The 26820-nt window shown below is 36.0% G+C and overlaps 1 protein-coding gene across 2 annotated transcripts in view; it reads right to left on the reverse strand.

Annotated features, from left to right (window-relative positions):
- bmpr1ba (bone morphogenetic protein receptor, type IBa) overlaps nt 1-23890 on the reverse strand; it is a 43215-nt gene extending 19325 nt beyond the window's left edge. Inside the window, exons 1-4 of one of the 2 annotated variants that reach the window (XM_043238261.1) lie at nt 23757-23890; nt 19788-19844; nt 11422-11488; nt 2989-3224 (exon numbers count right to left, since the gene is read on the reverse strand). In XM_043238261.1, the coding sequence (XP_043094196.1) occupies nt 2989-3067 (79 nt within the window). In that variant the 5' untranslated portion in view covers nt 3068-3224; nt 11422-11488; nt 19788-19844; nt 23757-23890. The remainder of the gene's footprint in view (nt 1-2988; nt 3225-11421; nt 11489-19787; nt 19845-23756) is intronic. The other variant, XM_043238262.1, reaches the window with a different exon arrangement.
- Between the last annotated feature and the right edge of the window lie 2930 nt (nt 23891-26820).

Consider the following 26820-nt stretch of genomic DNA (forward strand, 5'->3'; position numbering starts at 1 on the left):
CAGGAAGTGAGTGTTTCAGACGGCGCTGTCAGTGAGGTGTGACTGAGAAGACCATCACAGAACTAAAAGACTGAAACGTTTAGGTCTTTATTATTTCCTCAATGAATTCAATGAACTGTGTTTCTCATCAGAAATCCTCATAAATAAACCAATGTTGGTGCGATCTGGTTTATACTGTTTAGTGTTTATCTAGCTGTTGGAGAAACAGAATGACACCACCAAACCATAAAATCTTCATTTATAGGGCTGCAAGACTCGGGGGGAAAAATAATCAAACTAAATAAATACTTTAAAAAAGGCCCAGGTTTGTTTTGCTTGTTTGTAGTGCTGGACATAAAATTTGTCCAAAAATATTGTGTTTAGATATCGATACGACTATATTAATATTAAGCACAAAACCTAATACTAATACTACTACTACTAATAATATATGTTCCGCAAAATAAATACAAAAATATTTTTTGTAAAGTCAATTGTTATAGTAAAATTGTAAATTGTAAAAACTAAAATCTAAGTATTATTAGTAGTAGCAATAATATATATTAATAATAATCATAGCAATCAGTTTACTTTAAAATTTAAAAACTACTATATCATAAAGCTACTACTAATTTTACTACTAAAAGTAAAATTATAATACAATACTAAAATTAATTGCTGTTTAAATGTCTACATTTTAAACATTAAACAATCTTGTTTTTGATGAAAAACTGTCTTTTCCTTAAAGTTCTGTTTTTAAAAAATCTTCTGCGTCATTGTATAAGCACTTTGCAAAGATGGCTTGCACGGATAGTGTTCCCGGATGCGAAGAAGCATTTACTATGAACCGAGCCGCTCTGAAACACTGAAAACACCAGATGACGAGCCGCTAGCATGTAAAACAACACAGCGTCGTGCTTCACTCTGAAACGAGCAACGCATGCGTTCAGTTCATTCAGTTACAGTCGTAACGCCATTACGGTTTAATTGCAAATAATTGTGCAGCCCTACTGGTTTCTATACACCACAAGCGGCAGACCCGCATCCGAGCCCACACTAACATGCATGCTGACACTCAGACAGACAGTGAGAGTGATGGAGAGCCTGAGATGCTGTGGACTGTAAATAAACTCTGACAGAGACACCGCAGCAGCGCTGGCTGGACAACGGATGAGTTCATTGTGCGCCTGGGTGTCAGGAGACAGGTCTGGACCGTGTCTGAAGGTTATTATGGGATGGGAAATGATGGAACCTTTACTATCTCTTTATCGCTCGGGAGGTAAGAGACAGCGAAAAGTAAGCATGAGTGTACACACAGGCCGACACAAAAAGGATAAGTAGATCATTCTTTATTCCAACTTAGATTTAATAAATTATGATTTGACTAAATTACAGAGGTGAATTTGGACACTTAAATCACACTGTCAAATGAGTAAGAATATGCAACTATATCAAAAGTACTATATATATATATATATATATATATATATATATATATATATATATATATATATTTTTTATACATTAAATCATAAACATTATTTATATTACATTATATTATATTATTGATTGCATTAACAATGTTATCTATTTTTATTCAGATTTAATACCAATATTTACGATAAAAATTATATTGCATTATTTAAATAAATGTAAATGAATTTACATTTTATTATTTTTAAATAATACGATTAAATATACCATTTAATAAATATCACAATCGCACTCTAGGCAAACAAAAAAGTTTTTTTAAAAGACGTTTAAGTTTAAAATCGTTAATCAGAATGTACACTAAAATAATAGGACAAACGGGCGAACTGACTTCCACCAAGGAGAACCGAAATTCACTAAAAAGTAGAAGACACTGAGCAAAGTGAAGTTATGTTATGTCTTAATACAGTGACTTTCAGAGCTTTTGATGCTTTTGTACATGTGGCCTTAATTCAGCAGCTTTGCTTTATACTACAAAGGTCCAAGAGCAAAATAACATTTATTACAGCAAATACAAAATGACATTACTTCGCCAGGCAGTTAATCGAATTTCCAGAAGGCAACTTCGCTGATTATTAAAATAACAAAAATAAAGTCTGGCTAGAAAACGCAAAGCCAAACAAGTGTATGAGAAAGAAAGTCTGTTGTATAGATTAAACACTGAGTGATTTCAAAGCTGGACCTCCAACTGTGTGTAAAACAAGTGTTGGGCAGCTGAGAGGCTGATAGCACACTACCAACACCTGGCTGACCATTTGCCACACCATCACCATCACCATCACCATCACCAAACATACAGAACACCATCAAGCACATATACTGTACACACTAAGAAAGAAAAACAGATTTAATAAGACACTGCATCAGATAAATATCATTAAATTAAAAATGTTTAATTAATAGTATATATATTTTTTACTGATCATTAAGAAAAGTGAATTTAAAGAGAAAAATGGCATATGAGATCTCTGTAATCACAATCGGTTCTCCTAATCGGGCCTGCAACCATCATAGATGTCAATGACTGATCCAAAAACTTGTATATTTGTTCTTCTCCCCAGTCCGGCGTGTTTGCTTGCCTCCAGATACCAATGAGACTAAATGGAGAGCAAATGGAGACTTTCACTTCAGTAAATGACAGCAATTTTATCTGTCTTCGGTCCCAAGTCCCAAAAGGGATCTTAATAACGCGCTCAGTCATAACAAGACACAACAGTCTGCCATCAACAGCAAACCGAGATCTCAATATGAACTTCTCATCGAATGCAACCAAAAGCAAACGATCTTCTTCCCAGATTTATTGTATAGCTCTTATACTGACCGCATGTCCACCACTGACGGAGAAGAAATGTCTTGACACTTAGTTGAAGCATAACTGAAAACTCAATTAAAGTATCCTGTGCTATAGAAGAGAATGTGAACGTGTGCGGCGATCCGTAGAGAGAGCAGCTGCATTACAGATCCTACATTAGACACACGGAGCTGCAGTCAGTAAATGTTCTGAAGGTTGACACTCACCCAAGTTCTCCTCCACGAGTCCCAGAAGTCCAATGACCAGCACACAGACCCAACGCAAGCAAGTCCTCGAGAGATCCATCTTCTGTGTGCGCAACTCCAGCGAGCGAGCGAATCCCTCAGCTGTCTGCTCGGCACACACTCTTGAGTGTGTGTCTGTGTGTGTGTGTGTGTGTGTCCTCTACAGAATGTGAGAAACTGCACACCCCACAGCAGCCTCAATCACAGCTTCACACCGACTGCCCAGCGAGAGAGAGACAGAGAGAGAGAGAGGGGAGGGGATTATTCACAGTCTTACACACAGTAGCCTCAGTGTAGTTGGGCCAAACCCCACCCCCACTCCGAGACCACGCCCCCATATTTTCACCTCACCCCCCCGTTTGCCTTCTTTTTACCAAACACACCGGCTCGATGCAATACAAGCATACTGCTTCTTGCACAATGTGAAGGGCTGTATACTTATGATCACATTATTATAAATAAATAATTCTATTAGGAAATATACTATATCACTTATTTATTTTGTAAACAGGTATTATATTAAAACACTATAAAAATAAGGATATTCGTGTCTACACCATTGGACGATATCGTCTGTTTATTTTGAGTAAATGCACGTCTGCCGCTTTAAATTCTCAAACTCGTCATAGCGGGATGGATTCTGATTGGCTCTTGATGTTTGTATCGTTCACCTGCTGGAAAAAAATCATTCTGAAAGTGATTCCAAAGATATCGTTTCCCTGTGCCTTTATTGTTATAGTTCTGATGTGTGCTATTCTTTAAAATGATTTTTTGATCTTTATAGTTATCGTCCTTGGTGTGAACAGGCCTTAAAAATGCAGCAGGGGCTGTGCAGATCATCAGAATAACCCAAACACTTCAAGAAAAGAGAGAGAAAGCTAACAAAAACTAATAAACAAGGAAACAAGAGAAGAAGAGGTCAAATGAACCAGACTGCCTTTTTACTGAAGCTTCTGGATAACCAATCAACCAGTAAATCTGTGAAACACACACACACACACACACACACACACCTCCCAAACATAACGAGCAGCGATGGAGGTCATCTTTAAGCTTTGACCTTTGACTCTTCTTCCAATTTGTACTAGGACGACCTTTAACCCATATCAAACTCAGTCCAAATGAAGCTGGAGAAAAACAAAACCTTTTAAAGTGAAGACAAAAACACACGAGCTTTGTTCCCACCTCCACAAACTCACCGCTGTTAAATACGGCCGTCACTCCTTCTCTAAACACTTGACCCTGTTCTGTACACAGAGTTCTGACATTTACTGAAGTCACAACCACACTTAATCCTAAAACATTCAAATCGTGAAAACACTGCAAGAAAATGATTTTTGTCTTGTTTTTCAGTACAAATACCTAAACATTCTTAATCCCAAGAAACAGTACATTCATTCTTAACATTTAAATCTTAAATTCTTAATTAAGTTTACACTTAAAAAACAGAAAAATATGCGGATGGGGACAGAAAAGACAAAACATAATTCCAATGGAAAACAATATTTTTCATGGCCATTTCGAAAGATATTGTTCTTAAATCAAATTCTAGAAAAAAGTTGGCTTGAAAAGTTGTCTATTAGGTCTCTCTGCTTGAATAGCTTGAATATTTGTACATAATTTGTTTGTGCTAACGTTGTTACAGGTAACTGTAGCAGCATTTTTTTACAGAGCCGGAAAACAAGAAGTAAATTAAAAAATGTACTGAAATGAAATTTATGGGGTCACAAACTGAGAAATTTTTCAATTAAAAATGTAATTCATCTTTTGACGTATAAGAGGTCACTGTACTATAAAAACAACTTGTTTCAGAACTCGAAACTTTGTAGTTACCCAAAAAACAGCTTCTATTGAAGGCAGTTTGGATGTAATGGAGTGGATAAGCACCACCTCCACGGATGATCAATGGCTGCTTTGGCCCCGCCCACTGATTCACGCACGTAGTGTTGTGAACACACAGGTTTAGGCTAAACCCAAGCATTAACGCTGGCTCTTAAGACAAGACTATGTAGTGCCAAGTTGAGGTTTTCCTTCTGATCCCACTGTTAAGAAAGACTGAATGAACATTATATTTAAAGAAATAAAAAAAGTCTTTTGTTTACTTTAAAGGATTTTCAGAAATATTGAAACTAAAAGACAATGCTGTGTTCTGGATGACAGTCCAAGTGTGGGTAACTAGTCTTATTACATGATCACTACTGCTTTGTGCGTTTTTAACCTAAATCACATCAGTGTCTATCTATGAGGAATGTATGCTGTCAAATATACACAACAATGGGAGTTTACTTCCGAGTTTACAATAGCCTCCACACCTATTGAGCCTTCAGGTGAGGAGGGTCAAAAACAGGACAGAAAATAGACTTTTACTTTTAAAGTATGTGTTTGGATGTAAAAATCTTGATAAGTGGATATCAGAGAACAGTACAAAACAAAGAAATAGAGGCGGTCCATGACCCCTTAAGTGTATAAGAGAACGTTTCTGTCAACCTGCAATGCATTATTGGTTTGCCAAGTAACCAAAATATCCAAAATGCCAAGTTAAATGATGTATGCATGAAGACAGCCAACGTAGTGCTGCGTTCCTACCTCCTATGTCAGGAAGTGTTTTATAAAAGTTCACGTCATTCCAAAGAAAAAGTGTTTGCAATTGTTTGTTAAAGTTTAAAGACAGTAATTCCCTATAACCATCTTTCACAATGCAATAATTCCCTTGAAACTAAATCAAGCCCCACCCTACATTTTTTTTTTTTTGCTGAATATTACTTGGAAATGCATCACAATACAGATGTAGTGCGTCAACGGCATTTCATGTTACTTTACAATGCTCTCTAGGAAGGCAGTTTAGGGATTTGCACATAACTGTAGCGTTTTCATTTATTTTATGACTGTTTGTGATGATCAAATGACAAACCCGATGCATTAAATCAGCGAGCACGCATTCCCCGCTAAAGCCATAATGGCAGAGACACCCTGACTAACAACCGCCAATCCGTTCCATCTGTTACCCGGCCCACGCTACAAACTCATCTTCCAAATGTTTGCTCCTGTTTTCACAGCTGACAGGAGGGATGCGTTAGTCTGTTAAAGGAGCGTTTGTCAGCTTTCGGTTCGTGTGAGTGTGTGTTTTGATGCCATTAGGAGAGGTGAGTGTGCTGTCGCTGCCATTATGCGGTGTGTCATAAAGCGAGGTGTTGATTGTCCAAATGTGGAGGTGAAAAAATCAGCAGCAAAAATAGACCTTCAGCTGTCTGAACAACACACGCATGCTTTTGAAAACAGTGATCACCTAAATAGCACTGAAACTAATAAAAGCATAAACAGTTTAAGCCTAGACAACAGCTCAGACGACCGCTTTGTTTCCAAACTCAGTGGGCTGCATCTGAAGACAGTAATGAAAGACATATATATATATATATACATACATACAATACATTTTATTTTCATTATAATTAAATATTTAAATGTATTTTTAAATTTCTGAATTTAAAGTGACCCTACTGTATGTTATGAAAGGTTCATATTTTGGTTTTGGAAGCCCCAAACAACAGGCTGACATGCATGCAAGGTCAAAAAACATATTTTCATATTTTTATAATATCTTATTTGTTTAACGACTCCCAAACCGTTCAACAATTAATTTTTCGAACCTTGTCAGTGGTCGATTTCATTCAAAGAGGTGTTTGAGAGCTTTTAACGCTACAAAAGCAACACCTAGTGATGAAGAATGAATTTGCATTTTCGTTCAGACCATTTCATTCAAAGGGGCAGGGCAGTATGCTAATTCTTGACCCCTTTACCGAAATGGTTTTGATGTCATTCTGACATTATACAGCTGAATGTGTTTTGGAAGACATCTTGTGCGTATGTGTGTGTGAGAGGGAATGACCCGGGTTTGCAAGAGAAAGGTCAGAGTTCAGAGGAAAAGAGACTCAGCGACCCCACACCTGTTTGAGATCATCCGTTTGGTCACATACCATCACACACCAGTGTCTCCTGCACCGCTATTTAGCAACAATGAATATGAGCAACATAGTTTAACTTTTAATATCTATTTTACGAGTGAGTTATGGGGACTATGTTAGCAATGGCATACTACTATACTACTTTTACAGAATACAGTGTTCGTTGTGTACAGACTGCAATGGTTAAAAATCATAAAAATGTTGTTTATGTTCTATTGAAGAAACAAATCTTGAATGCTCTGGAGGTGTGCAGATAAACATCAAATTTTCATTTTTGGGTGAACTACTTCTTTAACAAAATGTAAACGACATAACAGAGACACATTACATGAATACTAGAAATACAGTATCCCACAATGCAGTGCATTTTATGTTCAACATTTAATGTTTTGTTTGCAAAAGACATTTTTACATAAAATTTAATTGAAAATAGCAGTTTTGGTTTCAGATGCCATTTTAAAACAATGAAACGACAATGTTGTACATTATTATCTGATTGTAAATAATGACAGAATTCCCATTTTTGCATAAAAAAACCTAAATTTATCATCCAAAGAGTGTTTAATTGCTTTAATTGGTTATTGTTTTGCTTTTTATTATTGCCTAGGATCAATGGAAATGGTCAGCGACACAGACAGCGAGGCGGGGGGAGTGTGTGAGTGTGTCGGAGGGCCGTGAGGGGAATGTGTTAGAGTTCAGCATGGGTGAATGGAACATAATCAGCACATGCAGGCTGCTCCACATTCATTCTGCTTAAACAAAGACAAACACACACACACACACATTCACACACTAACGAGGGCGATCGCGGCTCCGCTGCCACCTGGCTCATCCCTCCAATTAAGAATTCTCTAACGAGGTGCCAATTAGAGGGAAAGAATGAAGGGGACAAAAGCAGAGGGTCACGGAGGGCAGAAAACATGAAACAGAGAGAGAAAGAGACAGACAACAAGGCGATAGGAAGTGATGGCAATTACACATGACAAGACAGAAACATGTTTGTTTAGACTCTCTATTTGATCTATTTCTGTTTTTTCCTCGTTATTTTTATAAATTTAAAAGGGCAAATGTTTGACGTGCTAAAAGAAAATCGAAATATTTCCAAATGGGTGGTAATGTAGTGGTTAAAGATAAAGATGGTAACTGAAAGGTTGAAGGTTCAAACCCTGAAAAAGCTTGGTTCGCGATCGATATTAAGGCTGCATCTTAACTTCCATAACCCTTTCATTTCTTCATATGGCTGAAAACTGAAGTCTGAATTTACATCTCACAATTTTCAGTTCTGAGTTTATACCTTGCCATTTTGACTTCTGAGTATACATCTTGTGCTATTGACCATCTTTTTTATAATTCTGACTTAAGTTGCTATTTAGGCCCTGTTTCCACGGTGACTTTTTCTTTTAAAACAGCATTTTAAAATGCAAGCGATCCTCGTCTAGGTTGGTATTTTTACTGCGTTTCAGAAAAGATCTCAGTCCACGCTACACAACCAAAAACACATGAGATTTCATGCAGGTCCAACCACAGGTAGGTATAGGTAGATGCCTTATTATTCAGATGGCGGACACATCTGTGTAATTAGAGCAATCGAATAGGGAATCTACCGAATCTCTGGGTTTTCAAATTTAGACAGGGTTTGCAGCATTTTCAAAGACGTCAGTGTTGTGAAAACAACAGACAAAACGTAGTTTTGCATTTTAAAACCAAAAAGCCCTAGTGTAAATTTAACCTTAGACATCTCTGTGACAATTTAAAGTACAGTATATCTCACAATTCTTTTTTTTCCTCACAATAGTGAGTTTATATCTTACGATTAGACTACTTTTTAGAGTTATGACTTTATATCTTGCAATTCTGAATTTATGTAAAAAGTCTGAATTTTAACATTAAAAAAAATTTCCTTTTATTTTTTATTCTGTGGTAAAAATAAGCTTCTGTGAAAAGTGAGGAAATGGTCAATACATTTCATAATATAACTTAAAATTTAATAAATCAAATTAAAGAGTTTTATTTAAAAATACGCATTGAACTTTTTAATTAAATTACTAGTGGCAAAGGTCATCTAAATGTAAAAATAGGGGAAATAAGCATGCTTATTTGCATCTAATATTGAGACGTAAAAATATTAGCTTATAAACAGAATTCCCTAAGAATTAATTGTAGCCACTTATATTGTCATTTACCATCCATTTCACAAAAGAAATTAAGCAAATCACATAATGACATAAACACCCACAAAATGTTTCAGGCTGGACATGCAACCTCAACTGTTTTTACACCTGCACATCACCAAAAAAAAAAAATCACGCAAATGAATCCCATAACAACCCCCATGCAGGCATTCCACTGGAGGTCAGGACCTCTGAACATGACCTTCGACCTCTGTCTTAGGATCAGTCAGTCACCGCACTGTGAAAAATTCGACTGCCTCTGAAAACATAAAATATCCTACCTGGAAGAAAAGAAAGATAAATGGAGCACAGAGTCTGAGAGGAGAAAGGATGAGGAACTGAAGCATGCATGTGTGGATATCAGTCAGCGTATCCTGAAGTGCCCGCTTAGACAGGAAGAGATTATTTGAGTGATATGTAAATGTGCCAAATTTGTTTTGTCTTTACATGTCATTTAAAGGCTTATCTGAAATAGATTGCACCATATACAGATGTGGAAAACGGGGACAATGGCTGCACCAACAGCAATTGCAACAGTATAATTGCACACTGCTCGTACTATTTCTGCCATATACAGTTTAGAAAAAAGTAATAGTAAGAGCAGTATGCTAATATCACATGAATTTTACAACAAACAAAAATACAATACAATACTGCACATTTGTATATAGGCAAAGAATTTGTATAACATGAAGAGCTGCGAATAATGTAATTTATTCAAACAGTAAAATGAAACTGCTGTTTTAATGGCATTTATTTGTATTTGCATAATATATGATAAAATATACTCTATACTTTATATACTCTATTCACACATATACACACACACACACACACACACACACATAATTAATTACAATTATTAACATAATTAATAATTACAATACTGTATATATCGGCATACATTACAGTTCAAAATGTTTTCTAATAAATCTCTTGCTCACCAAGGCTGAATTTATTTGATCAAAAATACATTAAAAACCGAAATAATATTTTGAAAATATTTTATATTATAGTGTCATTTATCCACGGGATGCAAAGCTGAATTTTAAGCATCATTACTCCAGTCTTCAGTGTCACATAATCCTTCAGAAATCATTCTAATATGCTGATGTGCTCAAGAAACATTTATTATTATTATTATTATTATTGTTATTTAGCATTTCATTTTGATTCTAACATTATCAGTACTTCATGGGGTGGCTGCAAATGAACTATTGTAGTTAAAACTGAAGTATTTCGATCCCTTAAAAGGGTACAAAAAGAAAATTTTACCCCCATGTCATTCCAACCCCATAAAGCTTTTTTCATCAAGCTATTTTAGTCATTGACTGGCAAACAATTGCGCCTGTCAAGATGCAGAAAAGTATGAAATGCTCCATCTGCCATCAGTGGTTCAACCGTAATATTATAAAGGGACGAGAATACTTCTTGTACAGAAAGAAAATAAAAATAACAACTTTATTTGAAGATTTGGCACCATAACATCACCATAGCGCCATTTTGGACAGCATCCTGTGAACACCGTTTCATACTTTTCTGCACCTTTGTCTGGCAGTCAACGGGACGATCACAAGCCTTCCGGTTTTCATCCAAAATATCTTATATTGTGTTCATAAGAAGAACAAAGCTTTGGAAGGACATGGGGGTAATGATTAATGACAAAAATGTAAATTTTGAGGTGACATAACCTTTTAACAGTATCAGATACTCACAACACGTTTATACAATCTCAACCAAAATCACTTCCTCAACTATATGAGATTTTACATCCACTGTTGTGCTCCGTTTCCAATGACACACAACCCCGGTGTGTGTGTGAGCAGGTGGTGGAGTGGATCTAGGGGTCAGCAGTCGTGCTTCAGCTCCCAAATATAGAGCATCCATGTCACCGACTACGAGACGCAGATCTCATATCACGCAGAGACCTCGTCACACTCGACCCTCTCTCTCCCGTTCACACTACCGGCTTTATCTGGCCTCCACAGCCTGGCATTCAGAGCGGTATCATGTGTGTAGTGTTGTCTGTCTGTTGTCTGTACACTCACCTGAAACATGAAACCAGCTCAGGCCCCTAGAGCATGACCTCTGACCTCTCTTCCTCTCTACAGATATGAGACTCCTGCCCAGTCGCTCTGCTAATACAGAGCGTGTCTGCGCACATATAGGTTATGGTGTAGCTAAAGCTTCCGCGTTGATCACGTTACGGAGGTATAAACATTACCGGTAACAGCAGTGGATGTATATGTAAGGTAAATCTGAGTGTGTGTGACTGTGTTTACCTGCACATGTATCGCTGTCCCGTGTGCATTAGCTCCCACAAATCATCACAACATGTGCAATGGAAATCTGTAGAAACACATAAAATCTGAATGAATATTAAACTTTAGCATGTAATTACCTGTAGCGTTTTATGATCTATGGACAAAAAAAATGAGTAAATCAGTTACACTAAAAAATATTTGTTTTGGAATCGAAAAGTAACACACACACACATATATATATATATATATATATATATATATATATATATATATATATATATAAAAAGCGTTATTTTCCTATTGGTAAAATGTATGGGGATCATATTTTGACTCGACTGGGGTTTGAATCTGCCTAAATTCCAAATCACATCAGAAAAGCATTAATTTTCAATAAAAATGAAGGAAATAATCAAAAAAGTTGAAAATAAAGTATTGGGCAGGGTTAGGGTACGTGCAGGGAGGGCTTTAAGGATGTCAACAATGGCATCTTTTTAATAATTTGAATTAAAATTAACATTTACACTCAATAAGTGGCATGCTGTTTTATAATTTACTTCAATACTGACGTGCAGATAAGCACCGCTTGCAATAAGTAGTATAAATAGCAGAAAATGCTATTTGCACTTAAATAATGCTGCTATTTTTAATTAGTGTAAATAGAATCCATTGCTATTTTCACTTTTCTGGCTTCTACTCTCCCTTGAACGTGAAGTTCAATATCTTCAAACACCCAGATAGTCTCCTGCTAAAATCAACCAAGGTTGGAGATCAAAATATCATGGTTCAGAAAGTAAAATCTGCCAGCAAACTAAGGCTACCACACAGAGAAAAAACTGAGATTACTGACTGATTATTAGCTGCCTGATGCTGTTGATTTCTGATGTCATGTCACTGCATGTTTCCACCAATCAGATACAGAAAACATCTAATGTGAAACACAAGACATCAGACACAACCACATCAGCACCAGTCACAAGTCAGTCAATGTAATCAAATCTGTGAAAGACATCCCTTTCATACCGAGCGAGAGAGGGAGAGAGAGAGAGAGAGAAGGTGGTTTCTAAATGAGTTAGAGACATTAGCACTAATTCAATCTGGGTTATAAAGTGTAGGGCAAAAACAAATATTTTTGTACATTCACAGTACCTCTCACACAGACTGAATTCACTGCTGTTTGTCAGAAAAACTCTTGGCAACACCAAGCATTTTTACTGTAAAAAATGGAACAGCGGTTTTTCCAGTTAACAAAATCTTTTGAGTCTCAAATAAAAATGTTGTTTTATTTAAACTACTTAAAAACTAGGGGTGGGAATCTTCAGGAAATCGATTATAATCAAAATATAAAAATATATATTTTAAAAGATGACTTTGCTTTGATAAAAAATTACAAATGCTATTAAAAAAATAACATTTTAAAATGTTTTTTAAATAAATGACACCTTATCTGATACATAGCATCATAATTAAACTTTAATAACACCTGCTTTTAAAAAGAAAATACATGCACTATACATACATACTATATACACACATATAATACAAAAACGCCATTTGCTTTGATATAAAATCATAACCTTTAAAAGAAATATATAACACCTTTTAATACTAAATATCATATTGTTTTTAATAAATTACACTTACTTTGAAAAAACTGCATTATATAATATTTTTTAAACGGTACACTTGGGTTGATATTTTGTATATAATGGCCTAATCAATCAAATATTTCTATTACACTGATCTATATAAATGACTGTATTGTGATATTATAGGTGAGTGGTCACTGTATAGGCTACTAGACGTGTCTTTAATATGGCACAAATGAAGAATGGAAATGGTATGAAGCATGCAAAGGACACTTGTGGCATACATTTCCGTGTTTGTTTGTATTGATAAACTATGTCTAAAGTCTATCAATCTTTCTGATGCTTTTTATAGAGAGCATTTCAAACAGGTGCACACCCTCCATTTCGCAATTACCCATAATTCCACTCATGACTCTGCCAGCTGTTACTGCGCAAACCTGCAGCTCTGAACAGTTCGGCAAATCAGCTATGTATGAAAACCTCGAAATAAGCACTGCTTTCACGTCTGTGGGAATTTTTTGCCCTATTTTATCGCCCGCCAGGTTTAATCGCAAAAAATACACAGCACAGAACAAGGTGTGTCTGTTAACACTCTAGAGGAGAGAGGGAAAACACACACACACACACACACACACACACACACACACTTCAGCCATGCCGAACCACAGGGGAAAGACTTCACAGTGCACTGGCTTTTACGACCGTCCCGTTTGGCAGTTGGGTAAAATATTCCGGAGCTAAAATTAGCAGCACGACACAAAGACCCTCATTGAGAAGGACGTCTGGCACCGAAAGCGAAATCACAGCGAACCTGTCTAAACCGTAAGACAGCTCCCGACGGTTCACCACAAGACCACATCTCCAGATAAACGTCCTGAGAGCGAGGTCAATCTGATAGCACCTCAATCAGACACACTTCAGACTCTGAATCCGTCTGATGGTGTGCTCTAATCCTCAGCGCCAGAACAACGGTCACCTTGGCAACTCCAAGGATTCCCTCAGAAGTCCCAAAGTGTGTGTGTATCTCACTGACGTCTTTATTTCAGCGCGAGTCACTGAAGGATTATACCCACATCTCTTCTTTCACGCTGAGCTTTAACACACAAAACAACATTCGTTCTGTTGAAAGCTGCTATTGTTCAGGTAGATACTTCAGAACAATAGAATCTATCAGCAAAGCTTCACAACACCACTAATATATAAGACTATTACACACTACCATCTAGTGCACTGTTATGGGTTTATCTGTCTGAAGAGCAGGATGGCAAAAATGCTAAGTCAGCCAATCAGACCAGCATAATCTGAGAGATGTATACTCTCTGACATATCTCTCATCTTCTGTTTTTATGACTTTAAAGCACTGTAATATTGCAAACTAGACTAATTAAAAGGGCACATACTTTGTATAACAATATTAAATAATATATAGAGTCCATTACCATCATTTTTTAAAAATATTTTAAATATTATAGTGTGGCCAAATATTTACAGTTTCAGTATATTCTACAAGACATAAAACAATATACATTTTTAACATGATAAACATGCTAGGAAGTGTTTTTAACACTGATACTAAACATAATAAAGTTTAATCATTTTCAGTAACAGAAATAAACCTAAAACAAGTAAAAAATAAATAAATAATATATATATATATATATATATATATATATATATATATATATATATATATATAAAAGAAAGAAATAAAAAATTAAAATGTGAACAATTCAAATAAAAATATATACAATGATTAAGAGTGTGTTCACACTTCGATTAAAACAAAGTCTTGTGCAACAGCTCTATTAGTGTTATGAGCTAACAAGACGAAAGCCACTCGAATCCATTTGCAAGCTTAATTTAAAAATCGTGGTCAAAAGGGAGCAGGCAGACAGGTATATATTGAGAGCAAGATAGAAACACAGTCCAATAAACAAGCCAGTGTCAATCAACAGCGAACTTAATCCTGGAAGTGAGGCAAAGAGAGAAAATCCACAAACAGCAGAGAGTCCAACGGAGGGGCGAAATAGAATCCAGGCGACACGACAAGAGAAGAATCTAAGTTACACAGGCGAGAATGAAAACAGGGAAAGAAAGATGATACATGCTAGACAGCGCTCAGCATCCGATGGGAGAAAGTCCAAGGTATTTATAATGTGAGTCTGAGTGGAAGCAGCTGTGTGATCAGGAGAGCGTGTGATGAGTTAAATCAGGTGTGTGTGTGTGTTGTTAGTGCAATGGGTGATGGGTATTGAAGTACAACAGTAGTGTAGTGCAAGAGTCCATGTGGTGACCTCTGGTGGTGGGTAAGCAGAAGTTCATAACCCGGATTTGTAACAGTGTGGTTCATGTGAGTTTGAACACTGCCATTCAGAAACAGCATCAACTTTACTGCCAGGTATGTTTACACATACGAGAAATTAATTTTAGTGGTATGATTTAAGCAGGTATGATGTGTTTATACAGTTACATGTGCAAATTTGAAATGTAAATACGTCCGTATGTTAAATAAATAACGTGTGATAGTGTTGTCAAGTGTTCATGACATGGACTGCCTGGAGGAGGAAACTGTTCCTGTGTCTGGTTGTCCTGGTGCACAGTGCTCTGTAGCGTCGACCAGACGGCAACGGTTCAAAATGTGTCGCCGTGAAGCGGCGCGCGTATCCAAAACAAAATGAACAGAGGACCAACGTGCAGCATCAAGGAAGTGCCTTTTATAAGGTATTTGTGGGTTCACAGGTGGTAAAAATAAAATCATGATCATGCACCAATGAGCGTGCTTGGATACTTTGATGTCATACACTAATCAGGTCTGCACAGTAAGACACTTTAAGATTGTTTGAGGTGTTAGATCATTTTTGGTCAAATACACATCAACCCAAACAATTGTGAACGTGTTACTATGTATTCGGGTTCATTGTCAAAATGGCAGTGTGAACGCTAAGCAGACCAGGACCTAATTAATCATTTTCTTTTCTGAACCAAGAGAACCGAAGTGGGAACGTACTCTAAAAATGACAAAAGCATACAATAAAATGACCACATTTTAAACCAATTCAACACATGATTGACTTCATCCCCGTGACAGTGTAAAGTAATAAACTATAATAACAATACTGTAAAACTTACAATATAATTAGCCTTGACTTCAAATAGATGTTATAACTGGGAAAAAAAAAATTATGTAATATATAAAAATGTGCTTTTATCAAATTTAGCTTTTCTATTCTGTAAACGTAGCCCCAATCACTTCCTTTGTAAATGTCTTGCTATTAAACATGGCAAATGCTGTCAATTGAACGTACATTATATCAGGAATATTCATAGCTGATTTACAGTTTTTAAGTGTACATTTTTTACCTTTTTTGGACCAGCTAAGAATGAAAAGTGCACATTATTATTGCACATTTATTGCGCCGTTCCCTCCCATCAACACACCACATTTCGATGAGCTTGAGATAGACAAAAGAGATGCTGAAACTTTATCAGACGAAGGCAGCACCGGCAGCGAGAAGCTGTGCATGTGAAATGGATATATACTGCAGCTCGGGGGATGCATGATAAATGGGTTATGCGAGGGTTATCCGTCAGCAGTCTATAAGTTTATAAGTGCATACATAAGCAGACACACACACAGCATTGATCACCAGTCCAGCCACTGAGACAGGAAGTAATGAAACTCCACTAGCATAAGCACTTTAACAGACATGAGCACTGGAGTGGGGGTGTGGCAAACCGGAAAAAACGTAAATCAATCTTAATAGCCAATCAGGAACATATAAGAGCACAGCAGGGCATCTGTGTAGTGTCCCATGTGATAACTAGATTACAGCTTCTGCAGCAAACGTGACTGGTGCTTGCCTGTGCTAGACTAACTGCTATAGGGTGATAAATATATATATATAAAGTTTGGGGTCTGTAAGACTTTTTAAGTCTTTTGTGCTCACTAAGACTCACGAAGGCTTCCTTATTTGTGTATTTGTGAAAATGGTAATATAGAGAAATATTTAAAAAATGAAAGTAACTATTTGAATATATTTTAAAATGCAATTTATTCCTGTGAACAAAGCTGAATTTATAGCATCGTTACTCAAGCCTTCAGGAATCACTGTAATATGCTGATTTGCTGCTCAGGAAACATTTCTTCTTGTTATCTGTGATAACAACTTGTGGAAGTTTTAGTGCTGCTTTATAAATAAAATGTAAAAAAAATACCGCATTTATAAAAATCACCAAAAATGCACACACACACACTTAATTAAATATGCTTCTTCATTTCGGTAAAAGCTGTCTATATCATAATCGGGAAATGTATGCTCTCTGTAATCATTTCTAGATTTCCTTTCTTTTATCTCTCTCTTCAAAGAGCGAAAATGGGTTTGTGGGTCGTAGAGACGGTTTTACAGCATGTTACGTGTAACGGTAGAAATGTGTCATTTCGATTCATTGTTTATACCACGGAAGACATATTTAGACAGCTATGAGCAGACAGAACTGTTTTACATTATTTACACATGAGAACATCAAAGAAACGTGAAAACACAGTTTAGTTGCACTTTGACGCATGGTTATAGAGGTCAAAGGCGATGCGTATAATGACCGCATAACAGAAAACATATAATTCACTTATATTGTCAGAACTATGCGATTTACAATGCGTGATATTTTATTCTTTTGTTTTTCGTCATGTAATGCGATGCTTAACATTCTTTTTGGGAATAATCGGCTTTTCAATTAGATGAACAAATGAGCTTTTGCTTCTACTGTATCTAGAAATAGATATTACCACATGGTTATTTAACATATAAACCACGTTTTCCACACACAAAACCAAAAAAAACCCAATACAGACTGCTAACGTCACATAAAATTACTCATACCATGATATAAGATTTGGGTCACACCGCCCACCCATAGTGGGTGGATTGCAGAGGGGTTTTGGCTTTTGGACAATGGAAAAATGACTGACTTTTATGAGTGTGTGTGGTGTTTTATTCGGCTGGTTGCCAGGTCTTTTCAGAGGGAGACGGTATAATATGTGACAGCCATTAATCATAAAGCGCTCCTGGGATTTAAATGGCTCAATTTCCTCTTGATCTATATCTCTTTTCAGCGAGCGATAATATCAGCCCTGCAGACATCAGCGATCTCTCTGTCACTCACTTATACACACACACACCTGGGTCAATGGTAGGTGTGTGTGATCGTATATTACCTGAGGAATGTACCGTGATAACATTATTTCCTGCATGATAAATCACTCAGACGAACCTGAAGCCTTTATAGACTCGCTAAACTCCGGACTGGGGATCTCATGATCTCAAACGCTTTAAATCTGTAGCTTTGTCAACGGGAGTTCAGGAGCGCTCCTGGGTAGTTCCTGCAAAACTACAGTTGATCCCGTAGGAATGACAAAACAAGCTTGAGAGCTAATTGATAGCCTAATTGTTTTCGTATACGACAATTTAGACAAACAGCGAACTGAGATGTCATTCCAAACTTTTGCAAATTGTTTTTTTTTTCTGCAGAACACGTTTTGAAAAATGTTGGAGTCCAGACAACACTGGACTACATTGACTCATTTTACAGACAAAAGAAACACTTAGGGCCAGGACTTCAAAGAACTAGTGGCGATGAAAGCCCATGGTTTTGTCTCCTTGCCTAGGCAGCGTCAGACCGAAAAGCTCTGCTTGAACACAGCCACGACAAACTTAACATATATCAGCAGCTATCAAAAGTATGTATTGGTCAATCGAAAGGAGAAACCGAAATAAATATATACTATTTTGAATATCAGTAACGTTGATAACTTGACTGATTGGGAAAGATTGTGTAACATCTGAACAGCTTTCTGCCTGTATGGCCTTCATTCAAGTACTTGTTTCATCACTTTCACTTTAATTCTGACTCGTTCGCTGAACTGAACATCCAGTCAGATTTCTCAGAGTTCTCGCTCTCAGCTTGGTGTGTCCCGGCCCTTAAACAAATTTTTAAATATCTTCTTTTGTGTACCACAGAAGAAAAGTCATACAGCTTTAGAACAAAATGAGTAATGAGTAAATAAGAAGATTCTTTATGATTTACAAACTATATTACTATATACTATATTTTTGTCATTTTTAATTGTAGCAAAACTGCAAGAATTCATATTCATTCTAAAAATATCTGCAGCATTTTAAGATATTAGTAATTTCCAGTTGATTTTGCCAGGCCTAATTTTTTTACTTTATATAAATAAAATGTACAATATAAATCTCATATATCCAGGTAGTTGTATGCGATTGTCACTTGCCTACATTGTCAAAAAGGACTGTTTATATAATCTATATCTTTATCGTATTGTATTTAATTGTGTAATTGCTTGTAATTTTTTCATTTCTATTTTTGTCTTTTTTTTCTAATTTTAGACACTTGTTTTAAATAATGTTTGAACATAGTTCTGGCAGTGGTTTTGAATTTGGAATCAAGAACTGTGAATTGTAATGATTTTTAAAATTTACTAATAAGTAATAATGATTTTGAAATAATTATAAATATTATTATTAATAATAATAATAATTATTATTATTATTATTATTATTATTTACAAATAATTGTTATTTTTATTATTATTTATTTAAAATTGTTACAAATTAAAATTGTTAGCATTAAGCTTGGGATGCGTGTTTAATGTAACGTACTAGGAGAGAACCATTCTCAAAACCTCCCTAACCTTCCTATCAGCAATATTAGTGGTCAGCAACTATATCTTTCATCCCCTGTGAGTCATAATCCATCTGAAGAAACAACAGTACTCACCTTTCTGATATAAGGACGATCCATAACCAATCTACAGCCAATCAGAATACAGATCACCTGCAAAGGGAAAACACACAATCAAAAAACGATTATACTAGCACATAACACTTTGATAAATATTGAACTTTAGGGCCTGACACTTCTCAAGTCAAATGAAGCATGCATCATCACATAAACATGAATGTGTGAGTGTATTAATGTGAGCAGTAGTGTGAGGGCGAGGTTGAGACTAATGGAGCTCAAACAGAGACTCCCTTTGAGTCACACACACACACACACAACCAAACACTTAAACACACACAGCACGTCTGTATACACTTAGCTAGCCATATTAACATGCTAAATCTAAAGAAAGTGAAAATCACAGAAAATATAAATAAACGCCCAAGCGCAGCGTCTACACCGTTTTGTAGACTGCGCACTTGCAGTTTTGAGCTTTGTTGATTGAAACAAGGGTGTTGTATTGTTTTTTTCTGATTTGGCACGCCTGCAGTGTAGACAACTTTATGATTCAAACTGTCATATTTGAGTTATGATGACTTGGCACGTTCACACTTCAGACAGCTTAGCAGATAGGTCACTGTTAACTAAAACTTAAACTATTAAAAAAAACATGTTTTGGTAATTGAAATAAACTTTAAAATAAAATAAATCAATATTACAAAAAGAACTTGAAAAGCGTAAGTACTAAAATTATAAAAAAAAAAAAACGCTCAAACATACAATGGAACTTGATTAGAAGCACTATGTTTTGATTAGATCGTCAAAGAGTTGCATCACAGACATCGAGTGATTTTACAGGAAGAGCAAGTTATGACATTTTGATTTCATGTTGATTTTAAGCGCTGTCGTTTTTTTCGACTTGCGTAGACGCGGTGTACTGCTACTCACACATTCCATGGCTCTCTCTCATACACACACTCACATCTGCTGTTCGACTCTGGCTGGTCGTTGAGTCTTTCCTGCCTAGTCCCATGACGAAAGGTGGGGGGTGAGGTAAGAATTGGACGCTTTATGCCATATGGTCACACACTCTCCAACGTGAACTCCACATAATACACACTGACACACAGCTGGACCTGATTAGTGCCTGTGTGTGTGTGTGTGTGTGTAAGCTCACATAGTTTCAGGTCTCTCGCTCTGTGTTCATCCGTGACATTGGACCTACAGTCATATTAGTGAACTTGTTTTGATATCACACACAAAGAAAATGTTAGCGTTGTAGAATGCTACTGCACAACACATAACCTGAAAAACAACGATAGTGTGCAAACCGATTACAGACGGTTTGGATTCTTTTGTATTTTATTTACTGTATTCGTGTTTTAGGTTAAATATTTATAAAAAAAAAAACTTCTTTGAAGATTTTAGCATGTTATTAGAGACACTGTCTCTATATCATTAAAGCATTGCCGCTATAGCCATATGTTTGTAACAAATGCATGAATTTTAACAAAAAATTTCAAGATAACGACTGTGCGCTATTAGGTTAGATTCAGTCTGCATTTTCTAAAATACCGGTCTATGCATGCAAACAGACATATTTGGATTTTATGTCACATCTTCCTTTGTTTGTTTATTTGCACCACTTTAGGTCCATCTTAAGTTAAAATCATCTTTAAAATGCATCTTGAGACCTGTGCTGAATTCGGTCCAGCTCATGTTGTCATTGTTAAGACTAAAACTAATAAAAAATGATTTCCGTTAACCGAAATAAAGCTGATTTTGAAAAAAATACGAACACTGTAAAGTTGTAAAGTAAAGCTGTAAAGTAAAGTTTTTAAAACTCAGAAATCAGATGTCTCCGGGGCAACTACCTTAAGTGTAAATTAACTAAAAAAACTCAAATGATTAAAACTAAAACTGAAACACGAACTGTCCCACATAATATTGAGTGGCTCTAACGCCTGTGTACTTAAATAGTAACTAGATGTGTACATAGTATGTAACCACAGGTACATAGCATCCACAGCTGTAATATTTTTATAACTACACACATGTATGGTATATGTATAGGTACCGACGATATGTTTGAGAGTAACTGAAACACTTTGATCCAGGGGGTGGAGATGGATACGTTTAGGAATATGAAAATGAGAGGAATTGTATCTGGAGTTGGTGCACCACTGTAATACCAGTCTACTTGCATGGTATCTATCCACTTTTTATAAAGAGATGCATTCTGGACACCAACCACAATTTACTGGCCGCTGCTGTGTAACATCAGAGTAATTACATGGTATTATTAATATAAAGTCTAACACTTTCTTTACCAAAAAATACCATATCATTCAGTAGGTTGTTACATATGTGTGTGTACCAATGTGTACTTAAACTGTGGTTACATACTACGTACACATAATTTCTATGTAATTATACAGGTATTAGGACCCCTTAATACAAAGTGGGACCTTTAACATGTTTTAAGCATCACAAAAATGTACAAACCATACTTGCAACACAATAAAACCAAGCTACAGTGGCCTGGCTAGACACTGAAGACATCGTGTGAACTGTGTCAACAATTGATTCTTGTGTTCGTGGAGCAGATGGTTCATAAAAGTCAAAAATCAAGCAGCTAATGGACACAAACAGTCTGATTCCTCCATTATCCCAAGAGGAAGCCGCTCCTGTTGGGATTACCCTCTAAGTGCTGAAAGAGTAGAGGCTATCAAGATAGTGCGAGTTAACTCCTTATCAGAGCAGTTAAAAGTTTCTGTCGCTGTATCATATTCCCAGCAGACGTGTCCTGAACACCCTATATCACGACCAAATCAGCAGTGCTAACCCATCCAGTGTGTCAAAGGAATATACCGGTTTCAGCGGTTCAAGCTGAGTGGAATCGACAGCATTTTTGGCATATTGTTGATGACCACAAAAAAAATGAATTTCCACTTGTCCCTACAAATCTGGGTTACAGTGAGCATGGCTAGTCTGTAAAGGTTAAAATACACACTAGCTACAAAAAACTAGCTAACTATATACGTACACAATGCATAGTATTAATTTAAAAAATAGGCTAAATAAAAATAACCTTCTTTTCCGTGCAGTTACATCTGATTTTAAAACTTTGTTGCAATGAAAATGCAACAAAACTGTAAAAGTATGGTAGAAATTATGCAAATAGCTTTACAAACCACTTACCAAACCTCTTTTCTCTGTTTAGTTATATCCAATGCTATACAACTGTATTATCATAAACTCTAAACAGTCGAAAGAGTACTTTACCAAACAGGACTGTGTGTCTGTCTGACCAGTGGCATCTGTTCATGGGAAACTTGTTTGAAAACAGGCAGAATTTCGAAAGCAGCTTTTTTAAAACTCCAAAATACCACAATACAAACTGACCAAAAGCGTATGAAACGCGTCAGTTATTTCCATAACAATGAAGTGCTATAGTACAATGTACCAGAAGTCAATACCATGGTATTTTGATATACAACATGGTACTATATACCATTTTCGAACGCTATAGTAGTTACGTCTTACTTCGCAAAGTCGGCTGGCTATTGACAAAAAACATTTGTTTTACTGCATTTTACTGAATCATGTTGTTAACAGGTCTAAGGACAGAGTGTGAAAAGTGTTGGTTTCATTAAAAAAACTAACATTCGTGTATCATGACGACCATGGGTTATCCTAAAATACCACAGTAACTTAGCTGCTACTAGCAGACTGTATACTACAGCACATATAACGTTAATATACGTCCTTAATACGGTCTCTTATAGATATACAGTACGATAGTAAGCTATTTCGGCGGATGTTTACCATGGTAAATGTTTGTAACAACGTAGGCTAAGAGTAGGCAAAGAGCTAGTCTACGAACCGTCATCGGAACGCTCCGATTAAACGTTACAATTCATTGAAATCAATCGCAGTTCTGCTGAAAGAACACATACACCACGAGACCGAACCGAATCACATCCCCCCGCTAAAAAAAAAAGACGGGACCGACCGGATTCTTACCCGTTCTGAAGTCCAAGTCTCCGTGGTTTCTTCCCAAAAGCTCCGGAGAGTCCGTGTGAATGATGTGTCCGTTCAACACGAACGTCTTCAGCGTTCGTCAACATCAGCAGCGCGAGACGCGCGGGAACTCCAAGACACCGACTACCGGCGGCGCGCGCATTCTGACAGACAGACTCAATGACATGGGCGAGAGGGTTAGTCGGGTCATTAACTAACTAAATAAATATAAGTGCAAACAACGATTAACTACACAAACGAGGGTAGTTCACATAATTAGTGTATAAAAGAAATTAATTGTAAACAATTATTGCAATACATTAAATAATAGTAGACCTTTTCCATTATGACTTTTTATTATTCTAATTTGACTATATTGAAAATAAATAAATAAATAAATAGTTCATTATACATTTTATACTGAATATTTAGGACTGATTTAACTTATATTTATTTATATTACTTTAAGTTATTTTATTATTAGAGTTTTTGTTTCTATTTTGAATACATTTTTATATTTTCTGCTTCTACCTTAATTTTAGTTAAACCAGGTTTTTTTAACATTATTATGTTGACAAGTTTTTATCTATTTTTATTTATTAGTTTATTTAGTCTAACCAGTATTTTTCTGGGGTTTTTTAATTATTATTACGTTGATAAGATTTCATCTATTTTTAATTATTACTATATTTAGTTTTAGTTATTTAGTTAAACAAAAATTAGAATAATATTGCCTTATAATATTTTTTAAACATATAGCCTATATTTTAATTAGCATTTATTTTATTTCAAGTAACAAAAATGTTATTATGGTTTTAGGTTTTATTAACTATAATATAACCCTGCATATTCTTCTTAAATCATTGTCAGCCAACAGCATCATCACTGATTCAACATGCTCCAATATTCAAAAAATTAAACCACAAAGACAAAGGCAATGCCGTGAGATACTCTTGAAACACCGTGGTATGCTTTGAAGGACCTCACATGTAAACAAAGAGGACCACGAATCAATGTAGGACTACCTAATACCGAACTTTTATCAAAAACCTAAAATAATTTGGTTAGATAAGCAGTTTTCACATCTTTGGATGAATTGAGCCACCCCCCTCAGACTAGTGTGAAGAGAGAGGACGAGGAGAAAAGACTGAAAACGAGAGAAGGTGTTCTTTGTGGCCGAAGTGAATGTCTCATTCATGTGTTAGGCAGAGGTCGTGACCCCCGAGCTCATGTGCTGGTGTATTAGTTACTTCCATTACAGCCAAACCACTCACCTGAGAGAGAGAAATGCACACAGCGCTTCACTACGACACGAAACTTTGAAGAAAATGCTTGCTACAAAGTTGCTAAGGCGTTGTGGAGAGATTCAAGTCACTCCCTCAGTATAAATCTGAGATATATCGCTTATTTTTAGATTAAAGATTTAAGGAGTCGTTCATGTCTGGAGCACAAATGCTTCAGGATGAATTCAAATTCTGAAGTTTCTATTAAAGGGTTTGCTTAACAGCAAACATGGGAGATATGCCGCTTTGAAAACATGTAAACATGTAAATCTATACTTAAATTGAAATAGAGAGAATGAAATTCCATATAGCTCACCGAACATATTCTCCACATAAATTGATAATAATAATAAAAAAAGAGGTAAAAGACGTTAGACGTGTTAGCATTTGATTTTTATTAAAACTTGTATAAAAGCGGGAATTTTTGAACTTTTACAAATAAAGAAATTGAAAGTGCAAATCTAATATTTCATTATCACTGACAAAATACGTAAAACAGGCATAAAAACAAGCTTTCAACGCACAATATAGTAAACGCAAAGTTGCCCTTATCGCATAGAAATAAATACACTTCCCTTCGATTCCCCTTTACAGCGTGGCTTGAAAGAGGCTGTGAAAATGACTAAAATAGCACCATAAAATAAGTTCATATTCTGCTGTAAATCTCTTCATTTAAATACTGGTAGCATAATTCCTATAAGAACAGCTGATCATTTCCTTATTCAGCATGTCACTTGCTTCTATACTTCTCGAAGCACTCAGATGGCATTACCTTACGTTGTGAAGTTTGCTATATAAGTGTGTGAAAAAGTATGTCTTTTCGTAATATTTTGGCGATAGAGCCCTGCCAGAAGGAGTCCTTTTCTTGCACTTACAGCTCGACCATTATGTAGTGTCTGAAATAAAGTCTGTGATTAACATAAGCTCGAGACATTTTCACACTTTATTCTACAACATAAAACACACCAGCAACATCCCGCTCGTTTTATCTGAACCTGTCTTGAACATCAGAAAAACTAACCTAGTCTATAGTCCGCTTTCACAGCCTTATTGTGTTTATAATAAATACTGAAAGAGCTGTCAGAAGCATAAAGGTTATGAAACGTCATGTGACCCGTTCATAAATCCTTTATAGCCTTTGTTTAGTTCCTAATTCGTTTGTGAAGATCATCTTGGGGAACAAACGTGTAAGAATCCTAAACATTTGACAGTCACTGCTTCATTTCTGCAATAACACTAAATGCAATGGAAAAATCCTGTTGGGCTACAAAAAACATCATCACTGCAGCATTTTATGTAAAATAAACTTATGTGCATTTCTTCAGAATGTTCTCATTGGTCCTTTTTTCGTAAAGTAATACACAATTTTCAATGAAGCGAGGAAATTCAAAAGATGGCTTTTCAACTAAACATAAAAAACTAAAAAATGTACTAACCTTAAACTACAAGTCCAGTCCAGCTTCTTTCTACTGTCAAACACAAGTGATATTTTGATATTAAACAGTTTGCTGTCCTGTTGACTTCCATGTTTTTTTATTGTTCATAATAGGGAAGTCGATGGGGATCAGCAGCTGTTTCTTATTTTGAGAATCAATTTCTATGCTGAAACAGCAGAAAGAAGCTGGATTAGAACACGAGGGAAAGCAAATCTAAATGACGACAACTATCCCTTTCTAAAAGAAAAACTACTTCTTTAATTGGATCAAATAACACCAACATAAGCTTCCAAAGTGCTGTTCACACATAACCATCTTCACTCTCAGAAATAAAGGTACAAAAGCTGT

Source organism: Puntigrus tetrazona, chromosome 5, assembly GCF_018831695.1.
Source record: "Puntigrus tetrazona isolate hp1 chromosome 5, ASM1883169v1, whole genome shotgun sequence".
Lineage (NCBI taxonomy): Eukaryota > Metazoa > Chordata > Actinopteri > Cypriniformes > Cyprinidae > Puntigrus > Puntigrus tetrazona.